The 17728-nt window shown below is 45.6% G+C and overlaps 1 protein-coding gene across 2 annotated transcripts in view; it reads right to left on the reverse strand.

Moving 5' to 3' along the window:
* LOC135557826 (uncharacterized) overlaps nucleotides 1-12260 on the reverse strand; it is a 30169-nt gene extending 17909 nt beyond the window's left edge. Inside the window, exons 1-4 of one of the 2 annotated variants that reach the window (XM_064991466.1) lie at nucleotides 12031-12260; nucleotides 11444-11764; nucleotides 11048-11326; nucleotides 4622-4678 (exon numbers count right to left, since the gene is read on the reverse strand). In XM_064991466.1, coding sequence (XP_064847538.1) covers nucleotides 4622-4678; nucleotides 11048-11326; nucleotides 11444-11764; nucleotides 12031-12091 — 718 coding nt within the window. In that variant the 5' untranslated portion in view covers nucleotides 12092-12260. The remainder of the gene's footprint in view (nucleotides 1-4621; nucleotides 4679-11047; nucleotides 11327-11443; nucleotides 11765-12030) is intronic. The other variant, XM_064991467.1, reaches the window with a different exon arrangement.
* Nucleotides 12261-17728: the final 5468 nt, after the last annotated feature.

Here is a 17728-nt window from a genome sequence, read left to right on the forward strand (position 1 = left end):
ATTCAATTCACGTTTCCACAAACTTCAAAGTGTTACGCGGGACTAGGTGTGTGTGCAGGAATCAGACGCAGAGAGAGAGTAAAAAAAGTGCTTTACTATTGCACACCTATCTGATAAGCCCAATACAATGCAGGGCACTATACCAGACAACCCAAAACCACAGGGTGTCCAGTATAGAAAATAAAATACACTACGACCTAATATGTACACACGTAACAAAAGACAAACACGCACAAAACAAGGGCGGGTCAAACTACTACATATAGGGAAGCTAATTAAACCAAAATACACACAGGTGAAACTAATAAGACCAAACCAACAGACAAACGAAAAAGGGATCGGTAGCGGCTAGTAGGACGGTGACGACGACCGCCGAGCACCGCCCGAACAGGCAGGGGAGCCAACTTCGGCGGAAGTCGTGACAGTTACCTTTCAAATGGTGCCAACAATATGCATATATTTGCTTTAGTGCCTGAGCTACAGGCAGTTAGATTTGAATATGTCATTTAGGCAAAAATTGAAAAACAAAGTTTTTAACTCAATGTTAGGCTTCATACTGCAGTGAATTTATCCAGTCAATTTACACAGTGAAAGAAAAAAAAGTGTACCATTTACACTATGTGCACTACGGGAGCTGCGCTGAGTGAGCTCACTCACAATCCCTGGGTATGCCGTTCAAAAAGATACCTGCCTGACTGGGCAACCATTTGGATCAGTTTTTTTCCTCTACAAGGTCCATGCACATTAGCAGAACAGTAATATCACTGATACACCCATATTTAGTAATATGGTATATTCTAGTGGCATGCATATGAATTATGATTATGCGCAAGCGCAGAGGAAGTTGTATCCATAGTGGATAGAGCCCCACCACTAAAATAATCTTTGGGCCCGCAGTGGAACACTATAAGACCCATACAACATAGCAGTCAAACATGTAAATTGTTCAAATCATTTATTCACCATTCATTTTTTTACCATAGGGGATTCCAGAAACAGGTCTTTCACTTTCACGTCGTCCTTCAATCTCACACAAATTATCAAGGAACCTACCAGGTACAACCCTAAATCCGTAAACACGGGCACCCTCATAGATATCATCCTGACCAACCTGCCCTTCAAATACACCTCGGTTGTCTTCAACCAGGATCTCAGCGATCACTGCCTCATTGCCTGCGTCCGTAATGGGTCCGTAGTCAAACGACCACCCCTCATCACTGTCAAACGCTCCCTAAAACACTACAGCGAGCAGGTCTTCCTAATCGACCTGGTCCGGGTATCCTGGAAGAATATTGACCTCCTCTCGTCAGTAGAGGATTCCTGGTTGTCCTTTAAAAGTGCTTTCCTCACCATCTTAAATAAGCATGCCCTATGCTAAAAAGGTAGAATTAAGAACAGATATAGCCCTTGGTTCACTCCAGACTTGACTGCCCTTGACCAGCACAAAAACACATTGTGGCGTACTGCATTAGCATCGAATAGTCCCTGTGAAATGCAGCTTTTCAGGGAAGTTAGGATCCAATATACACAGGCAGTTATGAAAGCAAAGGCTAGCTTTTTCAAACAGACATTTGCAAGAATAAGAGCACCTCCTCCCAGCTGCCCACTGCACTGAGGCTAGGAAACACTGTCACCACCGATAAATCCACGATAATCGAGAATTTCTAGAAACATTTTTGAAACAGTTTTCCCCAGGCTGGCCATGCTTTCCACCTGGTTACCCCTACCCCAGCCAACAGTTCTGCACCCCCGCAGAAACTTTCCCAAGCCCCCCCTGCTTCTCATTCACCCATTTCCAGATAGCTAATGTTCTGAAAGAGCTGCAAAATCTGGACCTCTTCAAATCAGCTGGGCTAGACAATCAGGACCCTCTCTTTCTAAAGTTAACCACCGTAATTGTTGCAACCCCTATTACCAGCCTGTTCAACCACCGTAATTGTTGCAACCCCTATTACCAGCCTGTTCAACCTCTCTTTCGTATAATCTGAAATCCCTAAAGATTGGAAAGCTGCCGCGGTCATCCCCCTCTTCAAAGGGGTGGAGACATTCCAGACCCAAACTGTTACAGACCTATATCTATCCTACCCTGCCTTTCTAAGGTCTTTGAAAGCCAAGTTAACAAACAGATCACCGACCATTTCAAATCCCACCGTACCTTCTCCGCTATGTAATCTGGTTTCCGAGCTGGTCATGGGTGCACCTCAGCCACGCTCAAGGTCCTAAACGATATAATAATCGCCATCGATAAAAGACAATACTGTGCAAACGTATTCATCAACCTGGCCAAGGCTTTCGACTCTGTTATTCGCCACATTCTTATAGGCAGAGTCAGCAGCCTTGGTTTCTCAAATGACTGCCACGCCTGGTTTACCAACTACTTCTCAGACAGAGTGTGTCAAATCGGATGGCCTGTTGTCCAGACCTCTGGCAGTCTCTATGGGGGTTCAGGGTTCAATTCTCAGGCCGACTCTTTTCTATGTATACATCAATGATGTCGCTCTTGATGCTGGGGATTCTCTGATCCACCTCTACGCAGACGACACCATTCTGTATACTTCAGGCCCTTCTTTGGACACTGTGCTAACTAACCTCCAGACAAGCTTCAATGCCATACAACTCTCCTTCCATGGCCTCCAACTGTTCTTAAATGCAAGTAAAACTAAATACATGCTCTTCAACCAATCGCTGCCCACACCTGCCCACCTGTCCAGCATCACTACTCTGGACGGTTCTGACTTAGAATATGTGGACAACTACAAATACCTAGGTGTCTGGTTAGACTGTAAACTATCCTTCCAGACTCCAATCCAAAATTACATCTAGAATCGGCTTCTTACTTCGCAACAAAGCATCCTTCACTCATGCTGCCAAACATACCCTCGTAAAACTGACTATCCTACCGATCCTTGACTTCGGTGATGTGATTTACAAAATAGCCTCAAACACTCTCCTCAGCAAATTGGACGCAATCTATCACAGTGCCATCTTTTTTCTCACCAAAGCCCCATATACTACCCACCACTGCGACCTGTATGCTCTCATTGGCTGGCCATCGCTTTATGTTCATTGCCAAACCCACTGGCTCCAGGTAATTTATAAGGCTTTGCTTGGTGAAGCCCCGCCTTATCTCAGCTCACTGGTCACTATAGGAGCACCCACCCGTAGCATGCGCTCCAGCAGGTATATTTCACTGGTCACACCCAATTCCAATTCCTTTGGTTGCCTTTCCTTCCAATTCTCTGCTGCCAATGACTGGAATGAATTGCAAAAATCACTGAAGCTGGAGACTCATATCTCCCTCACTAACTTTAAGCACCAGTTGTCAGAGCAACTCACAGATCATTGCACCTGTACACAGTGTAACGGCTTTCTTTATGTGAAGGAGTTTCGGACCAAAATGCGGCGTGGCTATTGAGATTCATGTTTAATAAAACAAAGGAAACACGAATCAATACAAAAACAATAAACGTAACGTGAAAATCGAAACAGCCTAAACTGGTGCAAACTAACACAAGAACAGGAACAATCACCCACACTAAAAGAATATGGCTGCCTAAATATGGTTCCCAATCAGAGACAATGATAAACACCTGCCTCTGATTGAGAACCACTTCAGGCAACCATAGACTTTTCTAGATAACCCTACTAATTCACAATCCCAACACCTACAAAAAAACAGACAAAACACACCACATAATAAACCCATGTCACACCCTGGCCGGACCAAAATAATAAAGAAAACACAAAATACTCAGACCAGGGTGTGACACACAGCCCATCTGTAAATCGGCATTCATTCAACTACCTCATCCTCATATTGTTATATTTTTTGTTGTTGCTCGTTTGCACCAGTATCTCTACTTGCACATTCATCTTCTGCATATCTATCACTCCAGTGTTTAATTGCTAAATTGTAATTATTTCGCCACTCTGGCCTATTTATTGCCTAACCTCCCTAATCTTACTACATTTGCACACACTGTATATAGATGTTTCTATTGTGTTATTGCCTGTGTTTGTTTATCCCAGGTGTAACTCTGTGTTGTTTGTGTCACACTGCTTTGCTTTATCTTGGCCAGGTAGCAGTTGTAAATGAGAACTTGTTCTCAACTGGCTTAACTGGTTAACTAAAGGTCAAAATAATAAATAAAAAAACAGGAACAGTACTCATTTATGTATCTAGATGGCACATGGAAGATGTACTATTTCTGATTAAATTTTTCCTGAGGCGTTGAAGGTGACGTCACCACCATCTTCTGTGCCCTTTAATATCTAGTTCAGGAGGAGAAAAACATCCTCTTTTAAATAACTCTTCATCATCAGACACATACAGTAGAGTGCAGGGTGCTTGTTCACTCATCACTGATATCAGGAGTTTACTTTAACGTCATTAAAGTTTAGCACTGGTGTGGGATGTTACATAGACAAGCAGGGATTCATATGGGAACAGAGAAGTGTGAAATGCACCACAGCAAATGTGAAGAACAAAACATAAGTTAGACTGCATATACTGTATATGCTTTGTGTTGACCAAGGTAATACATCTGACTTTGGCCCCATGCTGTACCACTCATACAATCTACAATACAACTGAGAAGGGATATAGTATGAAATACAATACCAGCAGAAGATGGGGAGGTGGTTGACAAGGCTGGTCTTGCAGTAGAGGCTGTACTTCCTGGATAGTAGTTGAAAAAAGAGTGACCACTTTTCATTGGTGAGTAATGGTGACATCACAGTACAGAATGCATCCACATCCAGTGACTCTGTGTTGCCTGTTGAGTTTTCTCTACTCAATCTGTTAAATCTTTCTCCAATCTCTAGAGCACTAGACAAGCAGTATTTCCTATAAATATGTTTGGGGCTGTTTTTAAATCAAATCGAATCAAATCAAATTTTATTTGTCACATACACATGGTTAGCAGATGTTAATGCGAGTGTAGCGAAATGCTTGTGCTTCTAGTTCCGACAATGCAGTGATAACCAACAAGTAATCTAACTAACAATTCCAAAACTACTGTCTTATAAACAGTGTAAGGGGATAAAGAATATGTACATAAAGATATATGAATGAGTGATGGTACAGAGCAGCATAGGCAAGATACAGTAGATGGTATCGAGTACAGTATATACATATGAGATGAGTATGTAAACAAAGTGGCATAGTTAAATTGGCTAGTGATACATGTATTACATAAAAATGCAGTAGATGATGTAGAGTACATTATATATGTATACATATGAGATGAATAATGTAGGGTATGGAAACATTATATTAGGTAGCATTGTTTAAAGTGGCTAGTGATATATTTTACATCATTTCCCATCAACTCCCATTATTAAAGTGGCTGGAGTTGAGTCAGTGTGTTGGCAGCAGGCCTTCAATGTTAGTGGTTGCTGTTTAATAACAGTCTGATGGCCTTGAGATAGAAGCTGTTGTTCAGTCTCTCGGTCCCAGCTTTGATGCACCTGTACTGACCTCGCCTTCTGGATGATAGCGGGGTGAACAGGCAGTGGCTCGGGTGGTTGCTGTCCTTGATGATCTTTATGGCCTTCCTGTAACATCGGGTGGTGTAGGTGTCCTGGAGGGCAGGTAGTTTGCACCCGGTGATGCGTTGTGCAGACTTGATGATTGAGTTGGAGGTGTGCGTGGCCACGCAGTCGTGGGTGAACAGGGAGTACAGGAGAGGGCTCAGAACGCACCCTTGTGGGGCCCCAGTGTTGAGGATCAGCGGGGTGGAAATGTTGTTAACTACCAACACCACCTGGGGGCGGCCCGTCAGGAAGTCCAGTACCCAGTTGCACAGGGCGGGGTCGAGACCTAGGGTCTAAAGCTTGATGACGAGCTTGGAGGGTACTATGGTGTTAAATGCCGAGCTGTAGTCGATGAACAGCATTCTCACATTGGTATTCCTCTTGTCCAGATGGGTTAGGGCAGTGTGCAGTGTGGTTGAGATTGCATCGTCTGTGGACCTATTTGGGCGTTAAGCAAATTGGAGTGAGTCTAGGGTGTCAGGTAGGGTGGAGGTGATATGGTCCTTGATAACGGAAGTGAGTGCTACGGGGCGGTAGTCGTTTAGCTCAGTTACCTTAGCTTTCTTGGGAAAAGGAACAATGGTGGCCCTCTTGAAGCATGTGGGAACAGCAGACTGGTATAGGGATTGATTGAATATGTCCGTAAACACACCAGCCAGCTGGTCTGCGCATGCTCTGAGGGCGCGGCTGGGGATGCCGTCTGGGCCTGCAGCCTTGCGAGGGTTAACACGTTTAAATGTTTTACTCACCTTGGCTGCAGTGAAGGAGAGTCCGCATGTTTTCGTTGCAGGCCGTGTCAGTGGCACTGTATTATCCTCAAAGCGGGAAAAAAAGTTATTTAGTCTGCCTGGGAGCAAGACATCCTGGTCCGTGACTGGGCTGGTTTTCTTTTTGTAGTCCGTGATTGACTGAAGACCCTACCACATACCTCTTGTGTCTGAGCCGTTGAATTGAGATTCTACTTTGTCTCTATACTGACGCTTAGCTTGTTTGATAGCCTTGCGGATGGAATAGCTGCACTGTTTGTATTTGCTCATGTTACCAGTCACACCTTGCCCTGATTAAAAGCAGTGGTTCGCGCTTTCAGTTTCACGCGAATGCTGCCATCGTTTCTGGTTAGGGAATGTTTTAATCGTTGCTATGGGAACAACATCGTCAACGCACGTTCTAATGAACTCGCACACCGAATCAGCGTATTCGTCAATGTTGTTGTCTGACGCAATACGAAACATATCCCAGTACACGTGATGGAAGCAGTCTTGGAGTGTGGAATCAGCTTGGTCGGACCAGCGTTTGACAGACCTCAGCGTGGGAGCTTCTTGTTTTAGTTTCTGTCTGTAGGCAGGGATCAGCAAAATGGAGTCATGGTCAGCTTTTCCGAAAGGAGGACGGGGCAGGGCCTTATATGCGTCGCGGAAGTTAGAATAACAATGATCCAAGGTTTTGCCAGCCCTGGTTGCTCAATCGATATGCTGATACAATTTAGGGAGTCTTGTTTTCAGATTAGCCTTGTTAAAATCCCCAGCTACAATGAATGCAGCCTCAGGATGTATGGATTCCAGTTTGCAAAGAGTCAAATAAAGTTCGTTCAGAGCCATCGATGTGTCTGCTTGGGGGGGAATATATACGGCTGTGATTATAATCGAAGAGAATTCTCTTGGTAGATAATGCGGTTGTCACGCCCTCGCCATAGTTTACTTTGTATGTTTCTATGTTTTGGTTGGTCAGGGTGTGATCTGAGTGGGCATTCTATGTTGGATGTCTTGTTTGTCTATTTCTGTGTTTGGCCTGATATAGTTCTCAATCAGGGGCAGGTGTTAGTCACTGTCTCTGATTGGGAACCATATTTATGTAGCCTGGGTTTCACTGTGTGTTTGTGGGTGATTGTTCCTGTCTCTGTGTTTTGCACCAGATAGGGCTGTTTAGGTTTTCGCACGTTTGTTATTTTGTTAGTTTATTCGTGTATAGTCCCTCGTCTCTTGATTTAAATAAAATGAATCACAACCACGCTGCATTTTGGTCCGCTCCTCCTTCCGACAAGGAAAACCTTGACAGAATCACCCACCACAACAGGACCAAGTGGCGTGGTAACAGGCAAAAGCAACAGCAGGAGCAACAAAAAAAAGGAATGGACATGGGAGGACGAATTTGACGGAGAAGGACCCTGGGCTCAGCCTGGAGAAAATCGCCGCCACAAGGAAGAACTGGAGGCGATGAAAGCGGAGAGGTGCCGGTATGAGGAGGCAGCACCGCGACGCGGATGGAAGCCCGAGAGTCAGCCCCAAAAATTTCTTGGGGGGGGCTCAGGGAGAGTGTGGCAGAGTCAGGAGTCAGACCTGAGTCCACTCTCCCTGTTTATCGTGAGGAGCCAAGGAGGAGACCAGAACCAGAGCCGGTGTTGGAGGTGAGCGAAACAGAGACTGTGAAGGAGTTAATGGGGAAATTGGAGGAGAGAGTAATGAGGGAGTTGCTGTGTTGGTGCTTTAAATATGGAATTCGCCCGAATGAGCGTGTCGGGGATTTGATGGCACCTGGGTCAGCGCTCCATACTCGTCCTGAGGTGCGTGCTAGTCGGCTGGTGAAGTTGGTGCCAGCCTCACGCACCAGGCCTCCTGTGCACCTCCCTAGCCTTGCATGTCCTGTGCCAGCACTGCTCTCAAGATCTCCAGTACGCCTTCACGGTCTAGCCCATCCTGTGCCACCTCCACACACCAGCCCTCCAATGGCAGCTCCCCGCACCAGGCTTCCTGTGCGTGTCCTCGGCCCAGTACCACCAGTGCCAGCACCACTTATCAGGCCAAGAGTGCGCCTCGCCTCTCCAGCCGGAGCCTTCCTCCTCCTTCCTCCTCTCCTGCGCTGCCGGAGTCTCCCGCCTGTTCTGCGCAGCCAGAGACTTCCTCCTCTCCTGCGCTGCTGGAGTCTCCTGCCTGTTTAGCGCTGCCAGAGCCTTCCGCCTCTACAGCTTTGCCGGAGTCTCCTACCTGTTTAGCGCAGCCAGAGCTGCCAGCCTGCATGGAGCAGCCTGAGCTGCCATGCTGCATGGAGCAGCCAGAGCTGTCAGTCTGCATGGAGCAGCCAGAGCTGTCAGTCTGCATGGAGCAGCCAGAGCTGTCAGTCTGCATGGAACAGCCAGAGCTGACAGTCTGCAAGAAGCCGCCAGAGCTGCCAATCTGCATGGAGCAGCCAGAGTCGCCAGTCTCTGGAAGCCTGGTGCGGGGAGCTGCCACCGGAGGACTGGTGTGTGAAGGTGGCACAGGATGGACTGGACCGTGAAGGTGTACTGGAGAGCCTGAGAGCAGGACTGGCACAGGACATGCAAGGCTAGGTAGGTACACAGGAGGCCTAGTGCGTGAGGCTGGCACATTTTTCACCAGCCGACTAACACGCACCTCAGGACTAGTATGGAGCGCTGACCCAGGTGCCATTAAATCCACGACACGCTCCGTCGGACGAATCTTGTACCTAAAGCACCAAACTAGCAACTCCCTCATTTCTCTCTCCTCCAATTTCCCCATTAACTCCTTCACAGTCTCTGCTTCGCTCACCTCCAACACCGGTTCTGGTCTCCTCCTTGGCTCCTCACGATAAACAGGGAGAGTTGGCTCAGGTCTGTCTCCTGACTCAGCCACTCTCCCTCTGAGCCCCCCCCAATAATTTTTTGGGACTGACTCACGGGCTTTCCTCTGCACCGTCGTGATTGCCTCTCCAACTCCATTCTCCTATAGCCCTCTTCGCACTGCTCCAGCGAATCCCAGGCGGGCTCCTGCACTCTCTCTGGGTCGACCGCCCCCCTGCCTATTTCATCCCACGTCGTATTCTCCATGCTTCTGCTGTCCATAACGACCTCCCTTCGCTGCTCCTGCTGTCGCTGCCTGTTAACACGCTGCTCGGTCCGTGTGTGGTGGGTGATTCTGTAACGGCGTTCTTCGTTTGTAGAAAGAGAGTCGGACCGAAATGCAGCGTGTTAGTTACTCATGTTTTTTAATGAAACAAATGACGATTACATGAAAATACTGAGACAAATACAAAACAACAAAACGGAACGTGAAACCTATGTACAGCCTATCTGGTGAAACTACACAGAGACAGGAACAATCACCCACGAAATACACAGTGAAACCCAGGCTACCTAAATACGGTTCCCCATCAGAGACAACAAGAATCACCTGACTGATTGAGAACCGCCTCAGGCAGCCAAACCTAAACTAAACACACCCCTAATCAACCACAATTCCAATGCCTACAAAAACCCCAATACGACAACACAATAACATAAACCCATGTCACACCCTGGCCTGACCAACTAATTAACTAAAACACAAAATACTAAGACCAAGGCGTGACAATCAAATTCATCATCAATCACTAATATCGCTAATATCAGGAGAAAGGATCAGGTATGATATTCAACTTTAACCTGTTGATGCTCTGGGGGCGCTATTTCATTTTTGGATGAAAAACGTTCCCGTTTTAAACAAGATATTTTGTCACAAAAAGATGCTCGACTATGCATATAATTGGTAGCTTTCGAAAGAAAACACTCTGACGTGTCCAGAACTATCAAGATATTTTCTGTGCGTGCCCTAGAACGTGAGCTTCAGGCAAAACCAAGATGAGACGGCATCCAGGAAATGAGCAGGATTTTTGAGGCTCTGTTTTCCATTGTCTCCTTATATGGCTGTGAATGCGAGAGGAATGAGCCTGCCCTTTCTGTCGTTTCCCCAAGGTGTCTGCAGCATTGTGACGTATTTGTAGGCAGATCATTGGAAGATTGACCATAAGAGACCACATTTACCAGGTGTCCGCCCGGTGTCCTGCGCCGAAATTGGTGCGCAAAAGGCAGCTGCCAGTATTTTTCCATGGGATACAGAGAGGAAAGCAAGCTTCCACGAACTGCATATCAATGAAGAGATATGTGAAAAAACACCTTGAGGATTGATTCCAAACAACGTTTGCCATGTTTCGGTCGATATTATGTAGTTAATCCGGAAAAGGTTTTACGTTGTAGGTGACTGAATTTTCGGGTCGTTTCGGTAGCCAGATGCAATGTAGAAAACGGAACGATTTCTCCTACACACAGACGCTTTCAGGAAAAACTGCGCATTTGGTATGTAACTGAGAGTCTCCTCATTGAAAACATCAGAAGCTCTTCAAAGGTAAATGATTTTATTTATTTGGTTATCTGGTTTTTGTGAAAATGTTGCGTGCTAAATGCTACTCAAAATGCTATGCTAGCTTTGCATACTCTTAAACAAATTAGTCAATTTCTATGGTTCAAAAGCATATTTTGAAAATCTGAGATGACAGTGTTGTTAAGAAAAGGCTAAGCTTGAGAGCAGACGCATTATTTTCATTTTATTTGCGATTTTCAGAAATCGTTAACGTTGCGTTATGCTAATGAGCCTGAGGCTTTAGTCACGATCCCGGATCCGGGATGGGGAGTTCCAAGAGGTTTAATATCATCACAGATCTTGTGAACTCATTCAGATTATAGCATAACAAGAACACATACCTGAGAACGTGGAGGTGAAGTCAATGGAGATCTTCACGTTTCCCTTTTCAGTCAGCGTGCAAGTCCACTTCCTGTTGTTGTCCTTCTTCTGGAGTGGCACAGTCAGAGTGATGTCACAGGAAGAATACTGTGTGACCTGGGCATTAGTACCTGTTTTAAGGACCCAGCTGAGACTAAATACTGACGAGCACGTTCCATTTCCCCTTTCGGTGAGCAGAGAACACCGTAATCTCATATTTACATTAGGCTTCAGATCTGTCAACGGTGTGGTAGAGGAGACTGAGAAAGAGAAAACGGTATACAGAATTTGTTGTTTGTTTTCACATTACATATGATTATTAACACCACACTTATACACAGTGACATTTAAACTCTGATTTAAACAGTAATACTCACTAGTTATAACAGACAGATCAACATCGGCATCACCTCCATGTGGTGAACCAGTCTCTGTAAGGTATTGTCGACAGGTGTAGAGTCCAACATCCTCAGCTCTGACATCACTAACATGTAGAGAACAGTTAGACCCTAAATTCAGTCTCTCTGTCTGGTCACTTTTGCTCTCCCCCAATGTGACCTTTCGAATACTACCATAGGATCCATTTATGCTATACATCCATGTAGTAGAGGAGCAGTTTGGATAAACCACATTGTTACACGGCAGACTGACATCATCTCCCACTCTGGAGTACATAGAGAGAGTTTCTCCACTGACACCTGGAAGGAGCATGACATCAGATAATTATTAACTGGTAATACAGATGACATTATATTTCATAGGTATTCTTATTGATATTCTTCAGTGTGAATAATAGTGTAATATACTGTCTATTATACAATAGTGAAGATAAGAGTAAACAGATACACAACAGAAATGTCATCATAATGTTAGTCAAATGTAAACTGAACTAGTTTGGCCGTGTGAAATAAATGTGTTCTATGATCTCTAATGACATATTCTTACTCTCTCTCCCCTGTCTTACCTGATAGCAGGTACAAAACGGTCACAAGCAATCCCAAAAATGACTGAGGGACATCAGCCATGATCCTCTCTCTCTCTCTCTCTCTCTCTCTCTCTCTCTCTCTCTCTCTCTCTCTCTCTCTCTCTCTCTCTCTCTCTCTGTCTCTCTCTCTCCTTTGTCTCTGTGTCTGTCTGTCTGTCTGTCTCTCTCTCTGTCTCTCTCTGTCTCTGTGTGTGTATGTTTCTCTGTCTCTTTCCTCTTTCAGAGTGTCTCAGCACTATGAGTTTCTCACCATACAGCAGCATCTCTATTCACCACTATAGCATCACTTCCTCAAAGTGGTCATGGTTTTAATCTAGTTTCTGACACCTTGGTGAGAATCCTCCAGCTCACCAGCAGTTGAAGGCCTTCTACACATGTATGTGAGTCTGTATTAGTGATGCAGGGATTTGGCATTAATGTGGTCATTTTCAAGTGGTGGTCGGTGCTGTTAATTGGATGATTCATTCATATTCCAGTCACCCAGCTCAGTGTAACATCGATAAGTTTATGCTACTACATGATACTAGACTGAATAAACCCCTGATCACGTGCAAATTAACAAAATAAATATTGTTAATTCCTTCTCGCATCTACACTCTCATCCTTTCACCTTGTGGGATCCAGTGCAAAACATCTCCGCTGTCTGTGTCTAGGTGACTAAACCTTTCCAAGCTGACCGTGTCAGCCTGCATTGCTCCCGGTTTGCCACTGGAGTCGCTAGAGTACGATGAGATGAGGACAACCAGGCAAACCTAACCCAAATAAGTCAAATGACATAGTCAAGTGACATAGTCAACACGTCAACATGACATATCAGTGTAATCAAGTCTCTTGTCTCTCCAGGATTGGAAGTCATTCAGAGATGCTGCTGCCACATCATTGGCACTTCCTACAACTCCCTCCCAAGGCCTTCAAAGTGCTCCTGCACAACCACCAGTCCTCTGAACAAGTTTATGTTAGGAAAATTATGATTAAATGACTGAACAAATCATTTTAAATGGAACTGTAACTAAGTAAACTTATACTCTGTTTTATTATATCTGATTAACAATATGAGTTCATAAGAAGGGATTGTGTGACACGGACAAGGAGTAATTAAAGTTAATGAACACCATTCCAACTAGGCAGAAACTAATGGGTTGTGGATTAAGTAAGCAGATAAGATAGTTAACCTATGGTTGAACCGACGAAACTGAGCTCTGGGGTGTTTTAGATAAGGCTGTGAGTGCATTTCTAGGTTTTCTGTTAATTAGAACTGTCAGCTAAGTGGTGATCGATAATGTTGAGGGGTCAAAAGTTAATTCAGTTATGTTGTGTGACCTGTGAGTGTGTTAGTGAGTTAGAATGAACTTTTAACCTCACTTGATTCTAGGTCGGGAGGAGGGGATTAATTTTAGGAGCAATGAAATGATGTCTTGTTATTATATTTAAACTGTTGCTTGTGGTAACGTGGCAGCGCGCTCCGAGAATAAATTCTGTTACCTATTATTGATAAGACTGGTCTCCGTCTATTTTATGCAAACAAGAATCTTACAAATTCTCATAAAATAGATTATTAAGGGAATTCAATTAATGAAAACACATTGGTATATTTAAATTACAGTAACAGTTTCTAACCCTTACACAGCAACAGTATGATCTGAGGAGTTCAATGTAACAAGCGGTACTACCAAACACCACAGATCATTCTTGACAAGAGCTCTCAAACTATGCAAATGGTTTTCTCCATCACTAAAGACATTTAATATGACTATTTATTGATTTGGTGGTGTGTCTATTTGTTGTGTGACTTTGATGACCCACTGTCCTCGTATATTAGGACAGATTCTACCTGTTTGTGTATGACATCACATGTAATGTTTCTACATATGTACCAATATGTTCTAAACCTGTCAAGGGCTGAAGTGAACATCCAATCACGTTCCTGTAATACCAGGGTATATTCCTCTTACCAGATTATTGAAGCAGCACATAACTGTGGTTGTAAAGAATCAGTATAAAAAAGGACAGATGAGTGAATTTCAAATGTTAGAGAGGTGAATGTAACTGCAACCAATGATGTAGATGTACACAGGAGAATGAAAATTAATGTCTATATCTGCGACTGCTCCTTCTTTTAGTGGTTATTTCAGCTCAGACCACTTCTGTTTTTCTGAGGCTGAGCAGAGAGTGAGAGAAATAAGTCATAGTGATGGGTTGTCTTTTCATTTTACCACAGAATATTACTTCACCCTAAAAATAACACAGCTGGTCATTTCACACCTTCAAAAGAAGAAGAAAACAACACAAAGATACCGTGGGAACAGTGGCCTGTACTGTTTGTATGGGAGTTGACAGAAACACTGTTTTGGGGTTTTTACTCGATGGTACTACTAGATGGTATACAGCTATGGATGGAAATACATTTTCGTAGCAGGTTAGGAGAACGTACAAAGCAGGTTAGGAGAATTAGGATACGTTTGGGAAAAGGGTTAGGTTAATCTTAAATGATATCCTAACCTGCTAAGAAAAGTCACTTCCCTCAATTGCTGTACTCCTTCTAGTTACAACCTGTTTTTGGCTGTTGGGTTTGATGTAAATGTAAATATTTCAATTGTTATAAACATGAATGTAACTGCAGTAAATTATGTACATGAACAGAATAATACGTATGTCTATGTCTGCAACTGGTCCTTTTTTCAGTGGTTATTTCAGCTCAGACCACTTCTGTTTTTCTGTTGCTGAGCAGAGAGAGAAATTGATAATGAGAGGAGAGGAGAGAGGAGAGGAAAAGAGAGGAGAGTAGAGAGAAGAGAGCGGAGGAGATGAGGAGAGAGGAGGAGAGGAGAGAGGAGAGAGGAGAGCAGAGGAGATGAAAGGAGGGGAGAGAGGAGGAGAGTAGAGTAGAAGAGAGAGTAGAGTAGAGTAGAGTAGAGTAGAGTAGAGTAGAGTAGAGTAGAGTAGAGAAGAGTAGAGGAGAGAAGAGAAGAGAGTAGAGTGGTTGAGACAGAAGTGTAGAAGAGAGAGGAGAGCAGAGCAGATGAGAGTCGAGTCGAGTAGTGGAGAGGAGAGCGGAGAGGAAGGGAGAGAGGAGGAGAGGAGAGGGCAGAAGAGAGAGGAGACTAGAGTAGAAGACAGTATAGGAGAGTAGAGAGTACAGCAGAGTGGAGTAGCGAGGGCAGCAGAGTAGAGGAGAGTAGATGAGAGAAGAGGAGAGTAGAGGAGAGGAGGGGAGAGGAGATTAGAGCGGAGTAGAGGAGAGTAGAGGAGAGAGAAGAGGAGGGTAGTGGAGTGAGGAGACGAGAGAAGAGGGCAGAGGAGAGAGGAGGGTAGAGGAGAGAGGAGATGACAGTAGAGGAGAGTAGAGGAGAGAGGAGAGAAGAGAGCAGAGGAGATGAAAGGAGGGGAGAGAGGAGGAGAGGAGAGTACAGTAGAAGAGAGAGTAGAGTAGAGTATAGAATAGAGTAGAGAATAGAAGAAAGTACAGTGGTGGAGAGAGAAGTGTAGAAGAGAGAGGAGAGCAGGGAGCAGGGAGAGAGGAGAGCAGATGATAGTCGAGTAGAGGAGAGGAGAGCAATGTAGAGGAGAGTAGAGAGGACAGCAGAGGAGAGTAGAGGAGGAGAGCAGAGAGGAAGGGAGAGAGGTGGAGAGGAGAGGACAGAGGGGAGAGAAGAGGAGGGTAGTGGAGAGGAGATTAGACACTGAGAGGAAAGGAGAGAGGAGAGGACACGAGAGGAGAGAGGAGATTAGAGCAAAGTAGAGGAGAGTAGAGAGGACAACAGAGGAGAGGACAGGGGCGAAGAGGAGAGGAGAGTAGAGGAGAGCAGAGAGGAAGGGAGAGAGGAGGAGAGGAGAGGGCAGAGGAGAGAGGAGATTAGAGTAGAGGAGAGTAGAGAGTACAGCAGAGTGGAGTAGCGAGGGCAGCAGAGTAGAGGAGAGTAGAGGAGAGGAGAGGAGATTATAGCGGAGTAGAGGAGAGTAGAGGAGAGAGAAGAGGAGGGGAGAGAGGAGATTAGAGGAGAGAGGAGATGACAGTAGAGGAGAGTAGAGGATAGAGGAAATGACAGTAGTGTAGAGAAGGAGAGCAGAGTAAAAGAGAAAGGAGAGGAGAGTGGAGTGACAGGAGAGTAGAAGAGATGGAAGAGGAGGGGATAGATTAGATCAGAGGAGAGGAGAGTAGATGAGTGTAGAGAAGAGTAGAGGAGATTAGAGAGAGGAGAGGAGATGACAGTAGAGGAGAGGAGAGAAGAGCAGTGGAGAGAGGAGAGTAGTGGAGAGAGGAGAGTAGTGGAGAGAGGAGAGTAGAGCAGCATAGAAGAGAGAAGAGGAGAGCGAAGGAAGGGAGAGTAGTTTAGAGGAGAGGGAAGAGGAGAGAGGAGATGAGAGTAGAGCAGAGTAGAGTAGAGAGGACAGCAGAGCAGAGGAGAGGGCAGAGGAGAGAGGAGAGTAGAGGAGAGTAGAGAGGACAGCAGAGTAGAGGAGAGGACAGAGGAGAGAGGAGAATAGAGGAGACTAGAGAGGACAGCAGAGTAGAGTGGACAGCAGATTAGAGGAGAGAGGAGAGAGGCGCGAGGAGAGAAGAGGAGACCAGAGAGGAGGGGAGAGTAGTGGAAAGAGGAGACAAGAGGAGAGAGGAGAGAACAACAGAGTAGTGGAGAGAGGAGAGAAGAGCAGCATAGAAGAGAGGAGAGGAGTGTTGGGGAGTGTATATGAGAGTTGAGCAGAGTTGAGCAGAGGAGAGTAGAGCAGGGTATAGCAGAGAGGAGATGAGATGAGAAGAGATGGAAGAGGAGAGATGAGATTAGAGGTTTGTAGAGGAGAGGAGAGGAGAGGAGAGGAGAGGAGAGGAGAGGAGAGGAGAGGAGAGGAGAGGAGAGGAGAGGAGAGGAGAGGAGAGGAGAGGAGAGAGTAGAGCTGTGTAGAATGAAGAGGAGTGGAGAGTAGAGGAGAGTAGAGGAGCGGAGAGGAAGAGAGAGTATAGGAGAGTAGAGAGGAGAGGAGAGTGTCCTCATCCAGGGCAGATAATAGTCTTGCTGGAACAGACTCATCATGGCTGGTTTCCCCTATGTGGGCGAGTGAGTAGTCAAACTGTGTGTGACTCTGGGAAGAACTGCAGGTGGGACTACAGGTAAGACTACTGGTGGGACTACAGGTGGGACTTCAGGAGGGACTACAGGTGGGACTACAGTTGGGACTACAGGTAAGACTACTGGTGGGACTACTGGTGGGAATTCAGGTGGGACTACAGGTGGGACTACAGGTTGGACTACAGGTGGGATTACAGGTGGAACTACAGGTGGGACTACTGGTGGGACTTCAGGTGGGACCACAGGTGGGACTCTAGTTGGGACTACAGGTGGGACCACAGGTGGGACTCTAGGTGGGACTACAGGTGGGACTACAGGTGGGACTACAGGTGGGAGTACCGGTTAGACTACAGGTGGGACTACAGGTAAGACTACCGGTGTGACTTCAGGTGGGACTACTGGTGGGACTACAGGTAAAACTACTGGTGGGACTACCGGTGGGATTACTGGTGGGTCTACAGGTGGGACTCCAGGTGGGACTACAGGTTGGACTACAGGTGGGATTACAGTTGGAACTACAGGTGGGACTACTGGTGGGACTTCAGGTGGGACTACTGGTGGGACCACAGTTTGGACCACAGGTGGGACTCTAGTTGGGACTACAGGTGGGA

Source organism: Oncorhynchus masou, chromosome 16 (assembly GCF_036934945.1).
Source record: "Oncorhynchus masou masou isolate Uvic2021 chromosome 16, UVic_Omas_1.1, whole genome shotgun sequence".
NCBI classification, from domain to species: domain Eukaryota; kingdom Metazoa; phylum Chordata; class Actinopteri; order Salmoniformes; family Salmonidae; genus Oncorhynchus; species Oncorhynchus masou.